The following is a 22,202-nucleotide window of genomic DNA, read 5'->3' as shown; positions in this document are numbered from 1 at the left end:
CTGGCCAAGCAGACCGAAGCTTCATTCGGCACAGGGCAATCACTATGCATGCTGCAGAAGACAGACAGTCTTATTCCCTCATCTATATCTCTTGTGCTCTCTATGCGAGTAAAGATGTCTCATGAAAATCAATTCCAGGCGCTCAACATGCCATGAATGGAGTGTTATGCGCATAAGCACAACCGATGCAGCCGTCGCATAAGCAATTCATATTAGCCAGGTTCAGCAACCATTTTACAGCGTAAATTTAGGTATTACTTGGGGACATCTCTCTTGCGACCATCCTGTCGGGTTTAGGAGAACCCAGTCTGAAGCCCTCTGCCGTTCTCAAGGGCACGGGTTGTAGGGTTTTCTCACCACTGGGAAATTTGCTTGTCTCGATTTTGCTTGCTGGATTATCACGCACATGTGTGTGAACTTGCTCCTCAGAACTCGTTGCAATCAAGTTCATAGCGAGGGATGCCAGATCTGTGGCGGACTTCAGCACCAGTATACTACGAGCTGTATGACTTATTGCAAGATGTTTCTGAGCGAAAGGAAGACTATGCAGATCTCGAGCCAGATATTGCGAGTGATGCCAAAGCGGGCATCAAGATGTACATTAGTACTACACTTTTATGGATGCGTCGGATACATATTACACGGCACTAAAATCATGGATCCCCGTGTGAAGGGACACCTTTTCCAATGAATTGGACGACGAGTACACTAGTGGGAAGATTATACAAGACCTGTGTGGCAATATTCACTCACCCTGAACCCTGACCCTGAAACTGCAGAACTACTTATCACACAGCCTCCAGAAGAGCAAAGTCGTAAGAGACAAAACTTGCCAGCAGGATCTTACAGAGACTACAGGGTTAATGCCAGCCTCAACTGTCTGACATTGATCGGTATTTAACAGCGCCCGCGTTGAGGCCAATGACATGGAAGATCCGGATTGGCTATGCGACTGGTGGAGGGTCCATAGGAATGATTACGCTCAGCGCCTGATCGCCGGGAGTACCTGCGCCGCAGGTACTTGGACAGAAAGGAGCGGCGGGTGCATCCGCCCCTGGTCCGGCCACTGCAACACTGGTGGGAAGGCCACGAGATCCAGCAGTCGCCCGTGCTGGACGAAACGTTCGCGCACCAGGTCCTTGTCTCTGGGTTGTTGCCTTTGTTGCAGCTGCCGGAGGCAGAAGCACTGCCGAAATATAACGAGATGTTGGTGGGCACTACCCAAGTGGCGTCCCTGTCGGAGCCCGCTTTGAAAAAGGGGAACGCTTTCGATGAGGTGCGGAGAGTGGGGCGGTTCCTTAAGGATTGCCAGCTATATGCGGCATCCAAAAGGATGCAGAATGTGCAGTTTCCGTGGTTGCCGATTGGGAGATCGACAGCGCGGCGTTGATCTCTGCTGACTTCTCTGAGGACGACTGGCAGGATGAAGTCGAGAGAGGGATGAGGGACTTCGTGCAATTTCACGTACTGCACATGGCGGGGCCCAGGGATGTCCTCAACGTCCCAGTCAATAGTCCGTTGGAATTTGAGGCTTTTGCGATGTTTGATCGCGAATGGGCGCGGGAGGTCTGGGAACTCGTCAGGGACGATTTCCGGACGCATGTTGTCGTCGTTCTGGACAGTGCGAGCCGGTCCCAGACCGCGTGCCCGGGCCTTTGGCTTCTGGTGCCGTGGATCGTGGGATCGCTCTGCCGGGGATTACTTAGCTATACCAGCCTTCTCAATCTCAGTTGAGAGATTATTGGGCACTTGGGGTACGGAGATACTCCATGAAGGCTGAGATATATGCGGCTTCTAATGCTACTACATGATGCATATAAGCAGTAGCTTGACTGCCCGACTATCATATCAGAGTTGGCGTACATAAGTGCTAGTCAGAGCCGATACACCGAACTTTCGCACAAAGCTCAAACATGTAGATGTTCGTCATCATTGGCTCGGCCGACAATTTCAGCAGGATAGTCTTCTGATTGACTGGTTCTCTACTAAGGACATTCCTGCCGACGGACTCATCAAGCCGATGTCTCGACAACAGTTCAACCATTTCATCCATCAATTGGGATTAGTCGACATTAACGCCGTGATTCAGGCTGAAGCCCCATTTGAAAACGACGACTGAAAAAACTCGCTTTTACCAATCAACCTGGTGGGGTGTTACACGCGGATATTTAGTAGACGCTTAGTAGTTATTTTGATGTGTTGCGTTCAGGTGCCAAACCCCCATGTATATAAGTGGTTCTTCTCTCCTCTGTTTTTGGGTGACATTAGGCAAATATATGTCCATTGTAACACCTGGCGACACCCTTAAGACATGGCTATTCGTAGGCTTCTGTACTGACTCACTTCAGAGGTCAATTACCCATATCACTTCTATCTACAGGTTCATGCCCTCTCCATTTATGGTTGAGAGTTCTACAATGTGGGACCACCTGGACCCTTCTAGATGTTCCACTTTGGCGCGTAGCCCTAATAACATTTTACACTCTACAATCGTAGGCTAGACGTTTCTATGCTTTTCACAATATCCTAAGTACTTTCAAACAGGCAATAAACTCACGCTCATATTTGCCCTGTGACGGATGCGGATATCCGCCTAATTTGACCGTATCCGCCAGCCGCCATCCGCCGCCGCAAGTTTGGCGGATTTACATCCGTCATCCGTCATCCGCCATTGCAAGTTTGTCGGATCCTCATCCGCCGTCTTGTCGAATAAATCGGCCTTCATATCCGCCTTAATCGGATAAATCTAAATGATTACACTAGCCTAATTAGATTAGAGGATTTCCTTTGATAGGTTAGCGGCAAACGTTATTTGGCAGTCAAATTATCATCGTGCCCGTTAATACGACTCTCTCACATTAAAGTAAATAAAATATCAGGATTACATAGACAATGTACTTGTCAGCACACGCGTACTGGCATCGACGATCTGCATTCTGCAAGCGCGTCGACAAGAATGTGAAATGCTCTGTCTGAGCCGCACATTTAGTTCTAAATTCCCAGGAAATAATCCAGTTTTTTTCAAATCTCGAATACAAACCTTGAAATCCATAGCTAGGACATTGCGATATAATATACTCTAAGCCTTCCCGGAATATACACTTCTCGGCTACAATACTGTGAACCTTGGACCTGCCACTAAAAATACTCCACATCGATCTTTCCTAATTAGGAAATTATCCGCCTTATCCGCCAACTTAAAATGCGGCGGATATTTATTCGAGGCGGATAGAATCTGCCATATCCGCCATCCGCCAACAGCCCTATATGCCCACTCGCTTACCACGCAAGAACAGATCCATCGTAATTTCTCAAGAAAAACTCGTCCTTCACGGACAGGGCATCGACCGCGTCAAACATCTTCTTCGCGCTCTCCTCACTCGAGATCGCACCGAACGGTTCATGTCGGTTACCACCAGGCCGGGGTGAATCGGCACGATCGTGAAGCCGGACGAATTGAGTTGGTTGTGGAAGTACTGTACCGTTAGCAATATACCGCGACCTGTAATCGGGAAATAGCGGTCGCTTACCCAAGGCCATGTTCAGCGCGGACTTGGACTCGCCGTAATGAGTGGAGCCTCGGCTTTAGTTAGGTGGCCGGCAGAGCTCTTGCCATAGTCGAACGACGCGTTGCAAGATGACACGAAGACGATCGAGTTTCATCGTCAAGACGTAGCCCATGAAATTTAAGCTGCCTGCAGTAATGTTAACCAAGGTTGTCACGAGCATTTGCTCCTTATGTTTCCAGGGTCCTGGGTTCGTGCAGTAACATGTGATCAGGCGACATCGTCGGCATTGACCTCAAGAACGGCGCCCGTTTCCTTGCGCCTTCCCTTGATCATCCCAATAGCCTGAGTTAAACTTTTGTAAACTCGTAGATAATCTTGTATCTGGCCGTGCCGGAGGTGCCGTGGTTGACGTCCGGCTCAACCTCTCTTACGTCATTCTCTGCTCTAGGAGTTAAGTTATGCGTGTTACTGTAACTTTAGTGGCCCAACCCTAATCCTCACTTCACTACATGATTCACACTCATTCATTCTTATCAAACAAGAACTCTCGAAATTCTAGGTTACGTCCTGCTGAAACTTAATTTAATAAGAATTCAACTTTATTCACTGCCTGGACAGAAGGTGTCGACCCACGTACCACAATAATGTCAATCCATTCCGGCTATTCCCCACTTGTAGCTCTTTGAAACTAAAGACTATCCACTCAGTTCTTCTGCTTCATACTGTGTCCAAGGCTGACCTACACAGGTTTCAAACAAACGACAAGCGTCCGCTGATGGTTGCCCAGCTACAAAAACGTTGCCTGTGGACTAAAAGGTAATAGTACTCAACCAGTAGGCACATGACCAGAATGAAGTTATCGTCCATACGTGTCAGTTTTCAACGCTCCCGCTCAACCGTTGTAATATCTTTTTTCAAAATCTATGACTGCTGTCTCAGAACCGCTGGATTGGAGGAAGTCAAGGATAACTCGAGTTAATTTGCAATGATGAGATCGCGACAGCAGCGTCCACAAGAAAGAAAGCCGTCGGGTTGGGCATCTGCCAATGTTGTCCTTTACCCTGAACCCTAGTCATCCAAGAACCCACATTTTTGAGACTATTATTTTGATACCCGGGGCGGGGAAGGTATGGTGGTGGCGGAATGAAGGTTAATAATATTTAGTGGTGAATGAATAAACAAGAACGTGTTTCTCAAGCTCAGCAGGATGGGCGGTATGTATAGAGTCGCGTCAATGGGAAAGAAAGTGTTCTGAACTCAGCAGCATCAAGGGTCTAATTAAGTTGTTCAAGTGGTAACCCTTAAGGGTCGAAAGTCTGAGTTGAGTCGCGTCAATGTGTTCGTCGCATCCTCGACACTCCCGTTCAACTGAGGGGATTAGAACCTTGATGGTGTGAATTGTGACGGGAAACGCAACGAAGAAAGGATAATTAACAATACACGTCATTGAAAGTGGCATACATCTGCAACTCGTTCCTTCATTCATCAGCGACGGCGATCTCTCTCACCTGTGCAATCGCGCCAATGTAGCCAATCTACAACCACAACCCTCGTTGACCACTGTGGCTATTCCGACGGCTCGCACTATCGCCAGTTCCTTCTCCTCCCATCTTTCCCTCCTCCTTTCCGATCGAGATAGCGCTAAACCATCGACGTCGTCGTAGCCGCGCTGCTCCTACGACCCATGCTACCGCAGGTGAGACAAGAGATGATGATATCGAAGAGCGCGACTATGCCGGAGATGATGGCTTGCAGGATGCTGCCAATGCCGTTGACAACGGCCATCAGGGCCGCACCAATGGCTTCGAAAATTGACACAATCTGTTGGGGAAGATGTTAATTTCCAATTTGAACGCGGTATGAAAGGGACCGTACACATGAGAAGATTAGACCCATATCTTACTGATTTTAGTACTGGTGACTTGAAATCTGAGATAATGGGTATGCTCTGATTATTGGTTTGATTGATTGACGATATAGGCAGGTATTGATCAAATGTGACTTCCTGGTAGAGATTATTTTCGGTTCAGGTTCCAGGAACCGCGTCCACGCACCCTCCTTATAAATACCCCATACGAGTGACTGGCAAAGTCGCGGTAGAAAACGCCAGGACACGGGTTCTGCCTCCGATATTTCCATCATAGTGTCTATCGCTTCGAAAACCTGAAAGAAGTTGTGACGTAGCCCTCATTGGCTCCAACGCGAAAGGATCGGCAGATCTGCAGCCAAAATAAAATCAGTAAAAGGCGGGTCCAATTAAGTCTAAATAGCAACACTGTCGATCTTAACTACTGCGGCCCACTATTCTCCACCCATAGTCATTGTCGTATGAGACAAGTAGTAGAAATGGGACAAGAAGGACTAGCTGCAGCTCAGTTGAGCTCCGGAGACCCGCTAATTGAATGACGTCACGTGTGATTCCTTAGCTGCTCTTAAGAACGCTGTTTGCGCGAAGTGCGGCGCATACTGTGGCAGGAGCTGACCACGTGCAATGTCCCTGCACGGGGTTCTCGGACCATTAAGCCGATTAGCTAGTAATATAATAGCTTCTGAAGAACAATATTCGTTATTCGTATTCGCAGAAATTCCTTTATTCGTAGGGAATAAAATTCGGAACGTTTAATACGAATAACGAATATTATTCGTAATTTTGCCAAAACGCTAGCGCCGTAACAGAACTTTAATTCAGCCAATCATGACGCGTCAAGGAGTACCGCGTCAATGAATAACTCAACGACGCGTCTTATTCTGCCAATTTTCAATCCCTTGGAGATTAATCCAATATCCTATCTTACAACAAGATGTCTGACAGCGATTGTGAGATCTCAGCTGTCAGCGGGGTGGACGTGTTATCCGTTGCCATATCCGACCGTCTTCGGCACTCTTAACAGAATCGACTATCACCTGCTTAATGACGGCAGTGACGAGGAGGCAGGTCCTGAAGACCGGATCACGAAGAAGTCGCGATTGAATTTACCAATTGAGGGCAGTGAGCCAATTACGCATAATGACTCGGCAAGTCAATGGACTCCAAGCTATGCTACTTCAGCAGACTCTACAAGCGCAGACTGTTCTCAGGAACAAATTTCGTCGGTTAAAGAGCTGCCGGAATCCTCTCGCGTTTCGGATCAGTCATCAACGCCTCCGACCAAAAGCCAAAATCTCTCACTGTGGTCGCACTTCAGCATCAATTCCCTTCCTGGAAAGTTATGGTATCCAAAGCGAGGTAAAAAAGGACCAATAGAAGATAGGGAGATACGATGCACAATGTGTAATTGGAAGACGACAGATTCTGCCCGAGCGACGTCCACAAGCAACATGAAACTTCACCTTAACAGGCATGGCATTTCATCTAGCGGCGGCCATCATCCTGGCGTGGAGGAAAGGAGAATGAGGCAGCAATCGGTTGCTACAATGTTCAGGAAAAGTGCTAAGGATAACGTAGCGAAAATCTTAGAGCAGAATTTGGTGTGTTGGGTGGTCCTGGATGATATGGCCTTCATGGCAATTGAATCCCCGGCATTCCAGCAGATATTCGACGATCTATCGGGTGTCTCACTTCCGTTCGCGGGCCGCCGAACGGTAGCTCGTCGAATTGACTGGGAATTTACTGTGTGTCGAGCTCAATTGGTTGAAGAACTGGCACTAACTTGCCAGAGCATTGCATTGTCACTGGATGTTAGGACCAGCAAAAATTCGAGAGCCCTGTTAGGAGTGATTGGATATTGGATGACCCATGATTTGCAGTATCGGGAATATGTTCTTGAGCTTACAGAAATATGCGGTGCTCACACTGGAGAATATGGCAAATCTGTTGCATAAGACCTTGGCCGAGCTCCGAATCGAACGACAAGCTTCTTACCATTACGGCAGATAATGCTGCAAACAACGAAACTCTAGTGTCTGAACTATACTTCCATTTACAGGAACAGTCTTTAACAGAAGAGAAAGCTACTGGCACAGGGCAATTACGCTTTCAAGGTACTGACAGCTATGTCCGGTGTCTGGCACATGTGATGAATCTAATTGTCAGTGACATTCTTTCTGCCTTGGAAGCGGGCGATCGCAAGACGGCAGTTGACGCTTGTGATCTCATGCAAGTAAAGCAAGAAATTGGATCGCATTCGGCACTATCTAGACTTCGGATCATGGCTCTTTGGATTGCTCGGACGCCACAACGAAAGCAACAGTGGAAGATTATCTGCAAAGCAAACGGATTGAGGGAGAAGTTCATCGAATACGATGTGGACACCCGTTGGAATTGCACACTTCCGAATGATCCGAGATGCCCTCGGAGCAAAGCAGCAGATAAGGAAGTGGATTGACCACCAACATTATCTTCCTCCTTTTAGTACCCAAGACTGGGACCGTCTACAACAGATTGACACTTCTGAAAAAAATTCGAGGAGTTCACTCTTACCGTTTCCAAACGAGAGCCACAGATCAGTCTGGCAATTCCAATATACTATGAGTTGCAAGACATGCTAAATGGTGCTGCTTGTATGGAGGGAGAATTTTCAGAACTTGATACACATATTGCCCTCGCTGTCTCCGTTGGCTTGAAAAAGTATCAGAAGTACTACGCCTGCATGGATGCGCAAGACGCATATTATATAGCCCCGGTGCTGGATCCAAGATTCAAAGCTCTACTTTTGGAGAAGGAACTAGGAGAGTCAACCGCCGCGATCGTTGTTAGTCACCTGAAAGAGGTACTACACCAACAATATCCGCGGACAACAGAGCAGTTGTCGATTTCAAATGAAATCCCAGTCACAGGACACAGTATTGAAGCACGAGTGTTACAGAAATTGAAACCGCAAAAACGCCACGTGTCTGACATCGACCGTTATTTTGACAGTGAGCTAGTCATACTCAATGACGGGGTGACGATGGAAAGAGGCTGGCTCTTCGAATGGTGGCGACTGAACCAGGATGAGTATCCTCGGTTGGCAGCTGCAGCAAGAGATTATTTGGCTATTCCTGCGTCTGAGGTGGCTGTCGAAAGACTATTCAACACAGGGGGAGACCTTCTAGGTTTGCGGAGGCACTCATTGAGTGGCGAGACGATGAGAAAATTGATGTTGTTGAGAGCAGTTTATAAGGGTTGGCAGGCCAGGGAGGCGTGATTTAATTTTGCATATGTTTAAAAAATTTACGAATATTACGAATAAGTTAATTTACGAATAAAAGTTATTTTATTCGTATTCGCATTAGTAAGCAAGAAACCGTCATATATTCGTATTCATAATTCGTTATTCGTGGACACCCCTAGGAAGCATTTGCAAGGTGCGCAGCTGGGCCTTGGTGAGTAATGGTGACTCTTTTATGCTTCTTTCGGAGCCAGCGATGACACTTCCTAAGCGCTATGTTGACAGCGGACAGTCAGAGACCATGTAGACTCTTCCGTGGAAGTAGGAATCTGTCAAAAAGGTATTTCATTAGACCCAGCGTCAAGCTCCTCTTTCGTCGCATCGTAGCTCGACAACAGCTTTCTGGTGGTCTTTTAAGCGTGCGAGCATATCTACCTCCCCCTTGAGAGCCCTACGTTTGCTCCGTCAGGGGACACGTGGGAATGCCCGCAACGCCCTCCACATCTGGGTTTACGCAGTTCGGTTTTTCAATTCATTTTCCGCTGGGGCATGAAAACACTGTGTGTGGCATAACATAGGGCTGTTGACGATATTCGACTTGGCGAATATTATTCGACCGATTATCGGCGTCGGATACGATATCGGCCAATCCCCCGGCGTCGCATACGAATATCGAATATTATTCGAAGCATTCTTCGACCATCGAATCGAATATTCGACATATCGTGCCGATATTCGATATTCGAAAGAGTATTACGTAATCAACGGTAGAGAAATGAATTCAGTGGGGTTTCAAGCTGCGCGAAGCCCTACGCCTTCTGATACAGGCATTTGCCAGTTATAGCATTAGTTGTCCGATTTGCTCGGTCCCGCTTGGAGCCAGACTGGGATTAGTGCTGCACGATCTTACACTGCAGAAGTGATTCCGGCTGTATGCGACTTCTCTATGTTGAATTTGCACAAGATGACAAGATGACAAAACAAGAAACAAGACGGAAAGGGCTAGAGTTGCTTTGTGACGCCCATCAACGTCAACATGCGCATAGTTTCGTCCTTCATCGAATGTCTCCGCACCGCCAATATATCCCTCCCTGCATTGAACATTCTTTCCACTGACACCTCGTGACCTCTGAAGCCGGGACTACTGAAGGCCATCTGGGGAAACATTCTCTTTAGAATTGAGAGCTGTTATTAGATATAGGTTTTCCGCTCCCTAAACTAGCCTTTAATAGGAAATGCTTTAACGTATTTAAGTATTCTCACGTGATTTGCGTCGATATTCGATCGAATACGAATATTCGAGCCGATATTATTCGATCTAAACCTTACTTGTCGAATACGAATATCGAGCATTATTCGAATGCCTTTGAAAGAGTCGAATATCGAATAATGGGAAAACCCCCCGATATTCGTATTCGAAACAGCCCTAGCATAACATGCGCTATAACCAAGGCAGTTTTATTCACGATCTCAACCATTAGTGCCGGGTCGCGCCATTTATTCCGCTGCACACCGATGTTATCGAAATTTTGCGCACAGCTATTTCACTTCACAATCCTGAGATGTTACGCATGCTAATGCAACGGCTACGAAAGTCAGGTCTGTAGCGCTGAATGGGCCTGGCGTATCTCCTGCACAATTACGAATATCAACCGCTTGTTTGATGCGGCTCACTTTAGCCCGAAAAGTCAGGCACACATACAACTTAGCGCTTTGAACGTTATGTGCTGCAAGCGGGCTTGCTGTTTCAGGACATATGCAATTCTTAAACTGATGCTGAGGTCCTCTAAGTGATTGCTAAGTTTTATAAATTTCAAAAATGTTTGTACTATATCTGCAGATATACTTTCAATGTATTAATCACTCGATTTCTAAATAGCAGCACCGATAATATAGCAGTAAACGACGTACACATACAAATCATTAACATAACAGTTTTCCATATATTATGGATCGATAGTTCTCGGTCATTGGCTCCGCCAAATTAAAGTCACACCAAAACATAGCTCAAGCCCATTTGCCAAGCAGAGCCATTATGCCAGCGCCAGCCAGTAGGGAGACGAGCATAAAAGTCAACTGACTGCTGCTCTTCGACCTGTGCGGGTTGAAGAGAAAGTCTCTGGCCAAAAGCTCTACGAGACCGGTGTACATCAGAATACCGGCTGACGTTGAATCAAGAACGCCCGCGACTATGTTAGCTGTGAAAGAGCCGCTGGAGTAAGTCGTGCGAACACCAAGGCCGATAGAAATGGCGAGCGGTGTTGTTAGCCCATAGGCAGAGCACAATATCCAGGGAAGGTACCGATATTTTTTTGGAAAGGGAATTGCACTCATTCTGGCACCAATACCTAGACCCTCAAAGGACTGGTGGAATACAATAACCGGATACAACTTTGAAAACTCGCTTCCGACGACTCCGAGATTCAAGCCAATGATTACAGAGTGAACAATGACGCCAAATTCAAGAATAAGAAACGCCGCAATTTGCTCTCTGAAGAGATGTAAATTGACACTCTCTTTAAGGGCTTCGACGTCCGTAACTGTCGTTTCCATTTTGTCGGACTGAAATGCCGAGGCGGAAGTAGAAAGAACTCCACCGCCGAGATTCTGGTCATCAGTGTGAAGGTGTTGATGTGTGCCAGATTCTCCAATGGCAGTGTCTTCGTGCTGCTTGACAATAATATCTTCAACGTTCACATCAGTGTGCGAAAAACCGAACTTGAGCTCGACATATCTCTCGGCCGAAAAGTCCAAGAGAAAGATAAAAATAACGGAGACCAACGCAATCGCAGGCGGCCATGAGTAGCTTGCCCAACCTCCTGTCATGCCAACGCAAGTCTGCGGTCCTATCTCCGCATACGCGGGGTCAAGAAGATGAATAAAAGCTGTAGCAACAATGACCCCGGCACCAAAATAGCGAGCGAACATATATACATAGAGCGGCATTTTTAACATCCGAACTCGCACGGCAGCGACAGGGAAAAAGGTAGCTACCGTGGACACGACCAGTATGACGAAAACTGCAGAAATTCGTGCACCCAAGTGGCCGTTGTAATCGTTCTGCGATGCATTGATATAGCAGACAACTTGTGCCGGGTCTGCGGTGTCAAGATCGACATTGGTGGGATCGAATGTGCTCGACATAGTTATACTATAATTGCGGAAGTACCGTCGTATTTGAGTATGTGCGTTGAAATGCGGGCTTGACACTCAACTGCTGTCATTATTTAACCCGGCGGGGGAGACAACGAGCCCAGGTCTTTTGTAGGGAGTGGTCTACCTTGGTGGTTACTGGTTCCTTCGCAACTGGGAGCCAACGAGAACCTTGGCGGCAGTAAGACAGATTTCGTCGATGTTATTCCGCGCGAATTACGCCACAGTCAAAATCTTTGTCAAGACAAATAGGACAAACGGATAGGGTCCTAGCTACTGTACCTAATAGCCGCATACTAACGTCAATTAACGCCAGCCGGATGGCCCAGTCCGAGTCACTCAGTGTAATAACACACTCCGATCTGATGATATTAAATTGGCACGGTGCCCTTCCTTCTTTGTTCTACAATGCCCCCCTCGTTGAAATAATTGGCGTTGCTGGTCATCCAACTGCCAGCGACGGCATTTGTTTTCGGGTCGCCTTAAGCCGGCATTGCCGTGTTGAAAACCGGTAAGCGATCGTCCGTAGACATCAAGGTACGGAAGAAAATGGTTCAGAACAGCTTCGTGCCGATGCCATCACGGGGCCTAGACCCCCTGTCTGACATAAAGCTTCGCTTCAACCTTCGAGTTCGATTAGGCGTCAAGTACAGGGGAGTGATGCAGAACCGAGCCGCACAGCTGAGGCTCATGCGTTGAAGTCCGACTTGGAAAAGGGTATGACACATAAACCGCTTAGGCCATGCCAGAAAATTCACGCAGAACACTGAGTGCCATCCGAGGTACATTAGTCAGCTCCGGACCTGCAAGAAATTCCAATTGTGGCATAGGTGGAAGTCATATCGGCGTAATACGTATCTGACTATGGGGTTGACGCCGTCGGAGGAAGGAGTTGCGTAGTTCATAGATGTGCTAGATTCTCTCATCTATTATCTTCGCCATTTTCCCTGCCCGTACTGCAGCTATAATGGATCCAGTTACAACTGGCTTGTGCGTAGCGGCGGTCAACAATCCGCATACCTATAGAATCGGTCTGTCAAGCCAAACAATTCGTGAACGAGTACGCAATCCATCATAATTTCGCAGTGAAGAATTGTTAGCCAAAAACAAATACCAGAAACTATTGCTGTTATGCAACTGCGCCAAAAAGCCATACAACACCAGAAGCGTCCGATGACAAAGGGCAGCAAAAGTGACAATGGCGTTACCCGTCAAAAAGAAGTGCGAAGCATGCTTTGTGACTGTCCTTGTGGCGCGCTCCAAGGCGCAGCTCAATGAGTCGTTGGTTTTGTTACACTGCTGGATGATCGACATGAAGGATACCAGCTTGAAAGTTCTTATCCGGAGAACTGATCCATGACTGCTGAGCGCAGAGAAACTATGCTCGACCTTGTGAGGCACTCGTCCGCATCTCTTAGCACAATTGCGTCAGTATTGAATACTACATACGGACTGTCCTTGCTGGGGAGGGACGAATGTTACCTATACCGAGTTCAAGTGGCTGTGGACAACACTCTCGGTTTGTTCTTCTGCAAGCCTGCTGACGTTAAGGCACGTGTATACGCACAGATGGTAATTATCAATGCTACATACAAAACAAATAGGTTCCGCTTGCCACTGGTGAACATTGTCACAGTGGACCATAACTTGCGCACCTTGAGGATAGCATTGTGCTTTGGGACCAGCGAGCAAACCAGTTTCTACATCTGGGTTATGCAGCAACTGAGTGAGTGAAATTGTATTTCAATACACAGTGTCATGCTAATTTCGAACAGAACAAATTGGTTTCCCTGACGAGCTGACGCATACAAGGCCCTCATGATGGCCCTCTCTATTCCCGACCACGCAACCAGCTCTGCCGATGGCACATCGAGCAGAACATGCTGAAAATCTGCAGAAAACAGTTCGAGAGCTTTGAAGTATTTGATAACATTATGAAATCTGCTAAGCAAATCGCGAGCTCGATTGACAGCGGAAATCAGTAGAAGGAGCTGGAACAACTCAGGAAAAAGTTCCCAGCAGAAATCAGTGGTGGGTAGGCGGGCAATGTGAACGACGGGCAGAATGATATATATGCAAGCATCCAAACTTTGGGATTAGCACCACTTCCCGAGTGGAACGAAGTCACGGTTCAATGAAGTGTGTATTAACCTCTTGTTCTGGAACGCTCTATGCAGCCGCCAAGAAAATAAGCCACAGTGACATTGAGCGGTCACAACAGCTCAGCGTCATCAGTTCGAATGAAAACTGTTTGTACCGCTGGAGGTCAGAAACCAGGTTGAGAATTCGTTGTTGTGTACTGCGATATCCCGATGTGCGCTGGAGCTAGTGCATGCAGAAGTTGTAAAGAAATTGAATCATCAGGACGAGGAGGCCACGATTGACGAATGCAGTTGTACAGTCAGGAGTCGTTATCTGTTACTATGCTCACATCAGATACAGCTTGGTCTGCCCCTTGACGTCACGCATACTCATCCTCGCTGGAGAGTTCAGCCGATACTCTAAACATCGTTCGCAGGGTCCCCAACCTGAGGTGCTCTCTGTCCTTAAGGACTCACAAAATGTACTTCCGAGAATTAGCCGTCCTAGAGGAACGCGGAGACTCCAGACGTCCGCTGAGATCCTCCAAATCCAAAAAGCTGCTGACCGAATAGAGAACATCCAGGCCACCACAATTAACTTTTGTGCTTGAAAATATACATCAAGCTGTTAACAAGTGTATTTTACATAATACGTCGCTGCGATTTTGCTGTAAATCAAAAATTACAAAGATTGTCGCTGGTACTACTTGGTGGGGTACCAGAGCTCTTAACTATGAGAAGGGACAACTTATGGCCGCGAGGTACTCAAAGCTAATTTAAATGAGGTTTGTAATATTACGTGACTATACTGTATTGGGAAGTTATATTTCCTTAAATGGGCTAGTCCGTCGCGTTCGGGACGAGTTCGCGTCTACTACAGTACTTAAATTATCAATTGCTGGTATTAATTAAATCCCACATTCATAATATGACACCTCGATCAAAGCGGTCTAGGACAAATCAAAATAACGCGAGAAAAAGATTTCAGAGTTATCGAATTGATTACCATAGGGATCACCAATGTCTCAGAACCCGACCTAGGCTCTAAAGTTATCGAATAACAAATAAGGTTTGAGTTCGGATTACCCACGAAATATTGTCCATGGAAGAATGAATAATAGCCAAAATGCTTACCACGATCTAGCATGGTTGACACCTCTTGCTGGGGTGATTCTGAATGGCGAGATGGCTAGCGAGGACGGCAATCGGAATGGTTGCAGAAGCTTCAACTGTGATTGTGCCAGATAATTCAATCCGGGTAGAAAGTATAAACTCAGTCAGCGCCTACGATCTTGAAAGCTAGCAGACATCATCCCTCTGGAAAGAAAATAGAGACAACAGCAGAAAGCTCCTTCATATTACACTAAAGTAACGATAATTCGCTGAAAAAGAATGCAGTGCTCCAGACAACGCCAACGGCTAAATTGTGCGAGCACACCATAGACTCCTCTCGCAGATCACAACCAACGGCAGTGCAGAGTGGGTTTCAGCGCGACGACTGAATAGATATGCGGCTAGTCCACCTTGATGCTCACCTTACATCTGTACCCTAGCCTTGCACCAGTGCCATGCACTCCCACACACAGACTTGATTCATGACTGCTTTTACATTTTTATTTATTTCTGATGAGCCAGCTCGGCCACTTGCTTCCAAAGTACTTCCAAGTGCGTTGACAGAACCAGCAGTGCACCAACAATTCATGTCACATCGAACTACACTCGAATAACTGCTCAATATACGCCAACAACTGCGCCTCGATTGTAGTAGATGTGTCCTGATTCGTCAAATGAGATTACAGGCTTCAGGAAAGCTGGTTATTCTGATCAGGGATTTGTGCTCCTCTAGACGCTCGCGCCAGGAGTCGATTTGATAATTGGCCTTATTATCAATATTCCAAGAACCAATATGGGCTACCACCTTCTACAGAACAAAGGATCGCCTCAAACGCATCGCTTCTCGGAATAGTCCAGTACCCCAGTGAGTCCAAGTCACTACCATGCCAATGCCTCTTGCTGGTCGGTTTCTCCCTGTACTAGGCCTATCTGCAGTCGTGGTAATTGTCACCACCCACCTTTACGTCTCTAGCGCTGCAGTGTGGTTCCTCAGGGGCCATGCAGATGTGCTACCTCGTCGACATCGAGTGCTAGATATCGAGAGTGTCATAGGACACATGCAAGTCATGTTCGAAGTGCAACCCGCGTAATTCGGAGCTTACCCTTCGAGGGACTATGACAGAAGGGGGAGACGGTTTCTTTAGGCTGCCAAAAGAAGCTTTACTTCGCGCTGGCCTAGATCCAATTGGTGTGTTCAGATGGAATCTTGTCGATGATATGTACACCGTGGTCGTGTTTTCTACAGTCATGTAGCAGGCGATAATCCAAGTGATGGGATCATGTACTGAAATTGTCATCAGCGGAATGTCGCACTTTCAGAGTGTCCCTGTGTGCGGCTCGTGTGCCTATGACTGCACAGCCTGGGGATATTGTCATTGATTACTCGATACCAATCGCGGTTTCACTTAGCAAATGGGCAGGTATATCGGTAAGTAATTTGTTGCATATATTATTAAATTATCTAAATTCTATGTAGCATTCTAGTTGACCAAGTGCGTGAACTCCAAATCTAGCAGTCTACAAGATCGCATCCCATTATAATTGTACATTTTTACTAAACCCATTCTTGGAATTTAAATTACGCAAAAGTTAATTTCGCCGCTCTTGTATATGTGTACGTGGTGTCCTGGTACGAATAGTGGAGCAATATCGATTTTCCTGACGGTCCGTCATTTTGGTAATACTGGACATGTGGGACGCCACCGTAATCATATCCACGCGGCCCTTGAGGTAGAGTATAAAGAACCTTATTATCCGTGGTCCAGGGCCCGACAGGACTAGGCGCGTACGACACTTTGAACGTGGAATCTGCCCAGTTGTCGAAATAGATGAGGAGGTACGCGTTGTGGTACTCGGAGTAGAACATAGACCCGGTCGAATAGGGAATCCAATTTGATATGACCGCCGCTGATTGGCGCCGTGCCGTGGGCTGTGGCTGAGTATAGCTCCAAGTTTTGGTCGACGCATCGTAATACTGATACTTGCTGTACTGTGTGATTTGCCAGGTGGCGACTCTGGCGACGTGGACGTCCTTGCCTCCGGAATAGGTATTATCGAGGGCATAGAGGAACGCAACTCCGTTAACTACCATAGACGCGAAGGAGCCGTACGAGTAAGTCGTGTTAGGAAATGTTACCTGCTCATTGCGTGTTACTGTCAACATGTTCGTGTCCGTGTCGAAATTCAATATCGCCATCGTATTTCCCCAGTTCGAAGATGACGTGAACGAATTGGATTTGTAAACATGGAAAAAGTGGACTGCTTGAGTGTCGGTAGTTTGGAGGCAATTGGTGTATGTCCACAATGTGAATCTCTGGGAGGGCCAGTTTCTCCACGGATACTCTTCACTAGTGTAAGGCACGGCTGGTTGCCAGCCGTATGAATAGAGAGAATTCGAGGTTGCATCCGCCAGTAACGACGGTTCATCGAAGCTTTGAGCGACACTGAGCGAATTGTCAGTCATGGCCTTGAATGTGCCGTTGTCGTATCCTAGTGTATCGCAGAAGAACCAGATCGTGCGGTTACCGATATTGCATGAGCCTCCGCCATCGCGATATATAGTCAATGGATTGTCCGGATCCTCCATCTTGCCAAAGTCCTCTAAAGATTCGACGACGAAGTTTGTGTTGTTGGCAGGCCAGACGTAGTACGAAGGATTTGGCGCAGCCCGCACCGGTGTTAAATAGGACGGTATGGCATATGAGACGGACGCCGCTGGAGTCGCAGTGTCTCGCTTGACGACCGGAGTAGCCAGGGCTCCACTGATGGCGATAGTAGCAAGTAATATGTCCCTGATGTAAACCATTGCCAGGAGGGTGAGTGTATAATCAGCGTGAGAGTCTGCCGGTAATTGGAGATTGAAGTTGCGAGATCCGGACTTTGCACTAGTATTTATCCTCATCTCTATGAGAGATTTCCGGACTAGAATTTGTTTCTCATGTATTTGACTGGCTACTCACGCCACAAACTCTGTGATGTGGGTCATAATGGCGCCTGGAGATCGTAGGCTGATTCTTTCCATGTGTAGTGGGTACCGACAGAATTCAATATACCGATAGTGCCTATGATGACATGTTGCATGGTATCTGAAGTAGTGTGACAGTTGCGGTTGACAGTTCAGTGACAGATGCAGGGACCACCTTGCACCGTTTCTATCTAGATTGCGATTGGCGAAGTCACAGTCGGCCCGCCTCCCTAGGTTAATTAACAGGGCGTACGCCCTCGCATACTCTATAGCCAGTGCTTACAATTTAATGTATATCTTAAAGGAATTATTACTATGGTCGAACGACGAATTTACTTTCCCTCGGGCACACCCCGGTGTATTTCCGCGTACGGGCGATCGGGCAATGCCGGAAACTCACGGCGATCCATAATACTGGGTCCTCGACCAACATTTATCTAGTACTGTATCCGGACCTGAGGAAAGGATATCCACCGAAGTACGGAAAGGGAATGCGGCGTTGTGGCGAACAGGTACTTTCGGGACGCGGGAATATTGTGGATGTGGGTCTAGGTCGTTGGTTGATTCCAGGGATTCGGTACACTTGGCCTGTCAAGGGACAACTAGACCATTTGTCTCCACTGTCCGACTGTGATTAATTGCCACTTGGAACCTGATATATTGCGCGCCACATAAAATTTATTTGTGACAGGCGACTCATAGTTGGCCCATCGGTCTACAATTGTAGCTTTCCATCAGCATAGCGAGTTCCGGCGCCAGCCATCGTAAGTCCGAGAGGCACTTTCTGCACGTATGTCCTCATTTCGAGGTAATCTAATAACCTTCCCTACTCCGCGGGTTGCAATCAAGCCCGAGATATAGTAGACAAGATTAAAATGATCAAGAACCTTTAGGTAGCATATGATGAGCGCCCTCAGCTTGCAGTAGTGGAAAGCTAGAGTGTTTGCTTCAGCTGTTATGGCACGCTGTTTGATAAGTTACAAAATCCAGGCGGCGTCAATGGTGGCGGAAACAGTACCGTATGTTGAATCAACAGGGAATATGTGTTCGGGAGGGAAATAGACTAATATATTAGACACCACTAAAACTACCATTGCAGATATGTTAGTGATCAGGTGAAATATTTTCAAACCTTATTTCCGTGTCTCCCGGATTGGGCCTAAAAAGTGCGGCTCAATCGACTCGAAGCCTGTTGCAAATAGTGGTTCTTCTCGGAGATTTCCGGTGCAGGTCTATTTGCCCTACGTTTACTTGTGAAACCATGAATCTCGCGTCACAAAACCAACGGATCGGCTGGGAATTCCCGTTGAGGAAGTTTTCAGGATTCACATCATCGCTCGTTACCACTCCAGTATCATACCTATCTTTTAAGCCGCACGGGATGCACCGCAAAGCAAAAAAGCATGGCGTCTGGGTTTTCCCACTACCCTGGTCCGCTACCAGCAAGATGCCTCAACTCTGTTGTTCGTTATACTATTAAGTATAGAGCCAGCAAGCCGTACGATATTGTCAACGACGCACCCAGTGTCAGTATCCGTATCCGCATCCGCAACCGCAATCCAATTCGGATATGTTCCGTGTTTATCCTGACGAGATAGGAGTTGAAGGGCGAAGGGCGACAGCAGTGTGTGGCATTTGGATCGACAGCTGGTTGTTCAAAATCGAATGGCGCAAAGGAGTAAGACCGATCCGGAGAAGGTTGTAGACTACGGAAGTACCCGCTCTCAATAAGAGGTCCGGCTCTTGTGCTCCTTTCATGGCTCTCTGTTCCTGAAATTCTGCGGAACTAACGGAGACAGGTAACGCTAAATTAGCAGATCTAGCGCCGGTTGGTGGTCGCTAGATACAAGCAGAGAAAGACCCTGAATAGCCGTTATCATGGAACTCCAATAATGTGATTCGGCTGACGTTGCAGGAGTATTCCAGATCATATTTCTTGGCAACGGACAACGGCGGCTCGGCAAAGAATCGGCAAACGTCAAGCGATAATTTCAATTACCCTCCTGCGGTCTCAACGTCATCTCACACTGAGACACGCAGATGGCGATGGTACGACCACCACTGCCACGGCAACATTCCCTGTTTCATGGTCCATCAATGTAGTTAGGAATGACCAACGCCCGCTTCTCACTAACACCAGTAGGGTGGGTGAATATGAATAAGGAGGAATTGAGCATGGTGACACCCACATCGTTCATACCCGTCCGCCCTTTCATCAAGGGGCAAGATCTACTTTGAATGCCTCTATTCCAATCCCTAGCTTTGGATTTTCCGCAAACGTTGTGACTTGGCCGACACTATTTTACTCCCCCCTTCTTACCCAGACCAACATACTTAGTTCCATGATGTAGTTATTCCAATTATTGTTAGCTAACATTCAGTCTATGTCTGTCACTCAAAATGATTGCTATCCAGAAGCAGTCCAGCACCTGGCAGAAAGAGCTCTCGGTTTAGCGGATCTAATCCTTGGGATCCTCTAGTGGCGTGATGGAGCTTGTCGAATATCCGTTGCGCTGGGTGAGCAAGTGACAATATATAGCCTATCACACAGTCTAAGTCTACGACACGATGAGGTAGCAGCCGAGTTTGTATCTCACGGGAAACCTCCTGCACTTGGTCATCACGTCAATCATTGCGATTGAGCCTAATCCACTGTGAGCTACGAAGACCCATGGATCTCCGTCAATCTGCCCGAGTAGAGTAAGTGTGCGATCAACGTTAAACATCTCTAACGAAGCAGGACGCAGGAGTTCTGGCTTGACTGCCAAACGGTCAGCACTGCGACGACTACATTAGGGACATTACCGAAATAGGTGTCTGCTAATGCCGCGTGAGAAAGCGAGGAAACCCGAGTTCCAGCCTTGCTGGCGTTCAGAATCCGGTCCTAAGGTGTGAAGTGCTACAGCTTCAGTATCCTTAACATGTCCTGGTCGGACCTCGCGTCGATAAGCATTTCCCACTTATGAAGACCTTGTCACACTGTCCTGGACGTTGGAATGCTACCATTGCGTTCTTCACCTACGCTGGGCATAGGCAAAGATGAAACAAGCCAAGCTAGACATCGGGTATAAAATAACTTTCCTTTCAGATCGCTTTTTTCAATTACAACAATATTGTTCTCGCTCATTTTTCCGATCGGGTACCTCTCGCGGCCACGATAAATGCAAAATTAATGTTATAATTAGTTTAAAGGAATAATATTAAAAGCAACTTAAAACTTCGATGGCATCGACAATGTCAAAGTATACGATCAACTCTACCATTTCTATCACAGCCCACTCATGTCTACAGGCAAATTTGGGTGTTCTCGAATCCGAATAATGGGGCCTGCAGCAAACTGGATCCAGGAGACACAAGTGCGTGTGTGCAGCAATTCCATGCTTGTGGGTCACCAACATTTATATTCGTCGCGGAAACCGCTCTCCGGCTCAAGTTGCCGCCCCAAAAAATTTTCTTTTCTTTTCGTAGCAAATAAGATTTCTTTGGATCGCCACTGCCGTGTCCGAAGCCTCCACTGGCTTACGATTTCCGCGCAAGAAACCCTGAAACTCTGTTGCGGACTGCGTCGTCACAGTGGCTGCAAAATCGGTCAAAAAAAGTCTACGCGACACCAAGATATCTTCATTCTTTACTTTCTCATGTCCAACTCATACGAATGACAAGTCTCCTATGGTTTCGATTCCCATGGTTTGGGTAAGCGTTAAAAAAAGATTCTCAATCTAGTGGCACGTTCAGGAATACGAATTAGAGCTACTTGTGGAATGCTCCAGTCGATGTAGGAAGAGCGGGAGTGGAGCTGCATGGAAAACTGCGAGTTTGGAGATGACACTGCTCAGTTTGGTCTCCATGTCGTCAATTAATATTACGCAAGAGAGGACTACCAAGGCAGCTTTAATTTTTGAACTCAATGGCTTATTTGATACGCGACAGCAAAATCATATATGGTCAATATAATTGTTGCAGTTTTGCCTATAATCCCCTGCAATGGCTAGAGTCGTCCAACGTTGCCGGTTTACAGTGGAAGGGTAACCGATGTTGAGCCCGATGAGGACAAGGTGCCACTGTTGCTTAACACCTACAACGACCCAGCTTAGTGCTAAGTAGAGAATTTAGGCGCCTCCGACAATCAACGTCATTGTGATGCAAGCCGTAAGGCGCTGGCTATGAAGGTAGATTGGATACAATTATATGGCGAAATATTTCATATGGCTCTATGAGGGAATAACGGCAGCAGCAAACTTCATGTCCAGCCGTAAATCCGTTAGAAGTAGGGATCCGCAGAGTCCACCAG

At 47.1% G+C, this 22,202-nt stretch overlaps 6 protein-coding genes across 6 annotated transcripts; 2 read left to right on the top strand and 4 right to left on the bottom strand.

Moving 5' to 3' along the window:
* Positions 1 to 459: 459 nt before the first annotated feature.
* Positions 460 to 1,734, top strand: V1508DRAFT_400416 (uncharacterized protein; the record flags this gene model as incomplete). Its single annotated transcript, XM_066938336.1, has 3 exons — positions 460 to 604; positions 987 to 1,276; positions 1,333 to 1,734. 3 exons carry the CDS (start codon positions 460 to 462, stop codon positions 1,732 to 1,734), a joined length of 837 nt encoding a protein of 278 aa, XP_066792817.1.
* Positions 1,735 to 2,949: 1,215 nt separating this feature from the next.
* V1508DRAFT_426618 (uncharacterized protein) lies at positions 2,950 to 3,925 on the bottom strand. The gene is made up of 2 exons (XM_066941592.1): positions 3,531 to 3,925; positions 2,950 to 3,476 (listed from the first exon to the last, which is right to left on the bottom strand). The coding sequence occupies exons 1-2, from the start codon at positions 3,538 to 3,540 to the stop codon at positions 3,280 to 3,282; spliced, it is 207 nt and encodes a 68-aa protein (XP_066792816.1). The 5' UTR covers positions 3,541 to 3,925; the 3' UTR covers positions 2,950 to 3,279.
* Positions 3,926 to 5,150: 1,225 nt separating this feature from the next.
* On the bottom strand, positions 5,151 to 5,405 carry V1508DRAFT_361157 (uncharacterized protein; the record flags this gene model as incomplete). Its single annotated transcript, XM_066937170.1, has 2 exons — positions 5,151 to 5,330; positions 5,385 to 5,405. The coding sequence occupies 2 exons, from the start codon at positions 5,403 to 5,405 to the stop codon at positions 5,151 to 5,153; spliced, it is 201 nt and encodes a 66-aa protein (XP_066792815.1).
* Positions 5,406 to 5,911: 506 nt separating this feature from the next.
* On the top strand, positions 5,912 to 7,566 carry V1508DRAFT_458196 (uncharacterized protein; the record flags this gene model as incomplete). Its single annotated transcript, XM_066942709.1, has 3 exons — positions 5,912 to 5,916; positions 6,401 to 6,977; positions 7,096 to 7,566. The coding sequence occupies 3 exons, from the start codon at positions 5,912 to 5,914 to the stop codon at positions 7,156 to 7,158; spliced, it is 645 nt and encodes a 214-aa protein (XP_066792814.1). The 3' UTR covers positions 7,159 to 7,566.
* A 2,868-nt stretch (positions 7,567 to 10,434) lies between these two features.
* V1508DRAFT_426607 (Zinc/iron permease) lies at positions 10,435 to 11,830 on the bottom strand. Its single transcript, XM_066941591.1, has one exon. It carries the CDS (start codon positions 11,741 to 11,743, stop codon positions 10,607 to 10,609), a length of 1,137 nt encoding a protein of 378 aa, XP_066792813.1. The 5' UTR covers positions 11,744 to 11,830; the 3' UTR covers positions 10,435 to 10,606.
* A 4,540-nt stretch (positions 11,831 to 16,370) lies between these two features.
* V1508DRAFT_426600 (uncharacterized protein) lies at positions 16,371 to 17,841 on the bottom strand. Its single transcript, XM_066941590.1, has one exon. The coding sequence runs from the start codon at positions 17,750 to 17,752 to the stop codon at positions 16,526 to 16,528; it is 1,227 nt and encodes a 408-aa protein (XP_066792812.1). The 5' UTR covers positions 17,753 to 17,841; the 3' UTR covers positions 16,371 to 16,525.
* Positions 17,842 to 22,202: the final 4,361 nt, after the last annotated feature.

The sequence above is a fragment of the Lipomyces doorenjongii genome, assembly GCF_038497915.1.
Source record: "Lipomyces doorenjongii strain NRRL Y-27504 unplaced genomic scaffold V1508scaffold_100, whole genome shotgun sequence".
Lineage (NCBI taxonomy): Eukaryota > Fungi > Ascomycota > Lipomycetes > Lipomycetales > Lipomycetaceae > Lipomyces > Lipomyces doorenjongii.
Note: the sequence above shows the minus strand (reverse complement) of the source record. Positions and strands in the feature narration are given on the sequence as shown.

Coding starts and splice junctions, on each gene's coding strand:
- V1508DRAFT_426607 (XM_066941591.1), bottom strand. CDS start 11,743: ATGTCGAGCACATTCGATCCCACCAATGTCGATCTTGACACCGCAGAC.
- V1508DRAFT_426600 (XM_066941590.1), bottom strand. CDS start 17,752: ATGGTTTACATCAGGGACATATTACTTGCTACTATCGCCATCAGTGGA.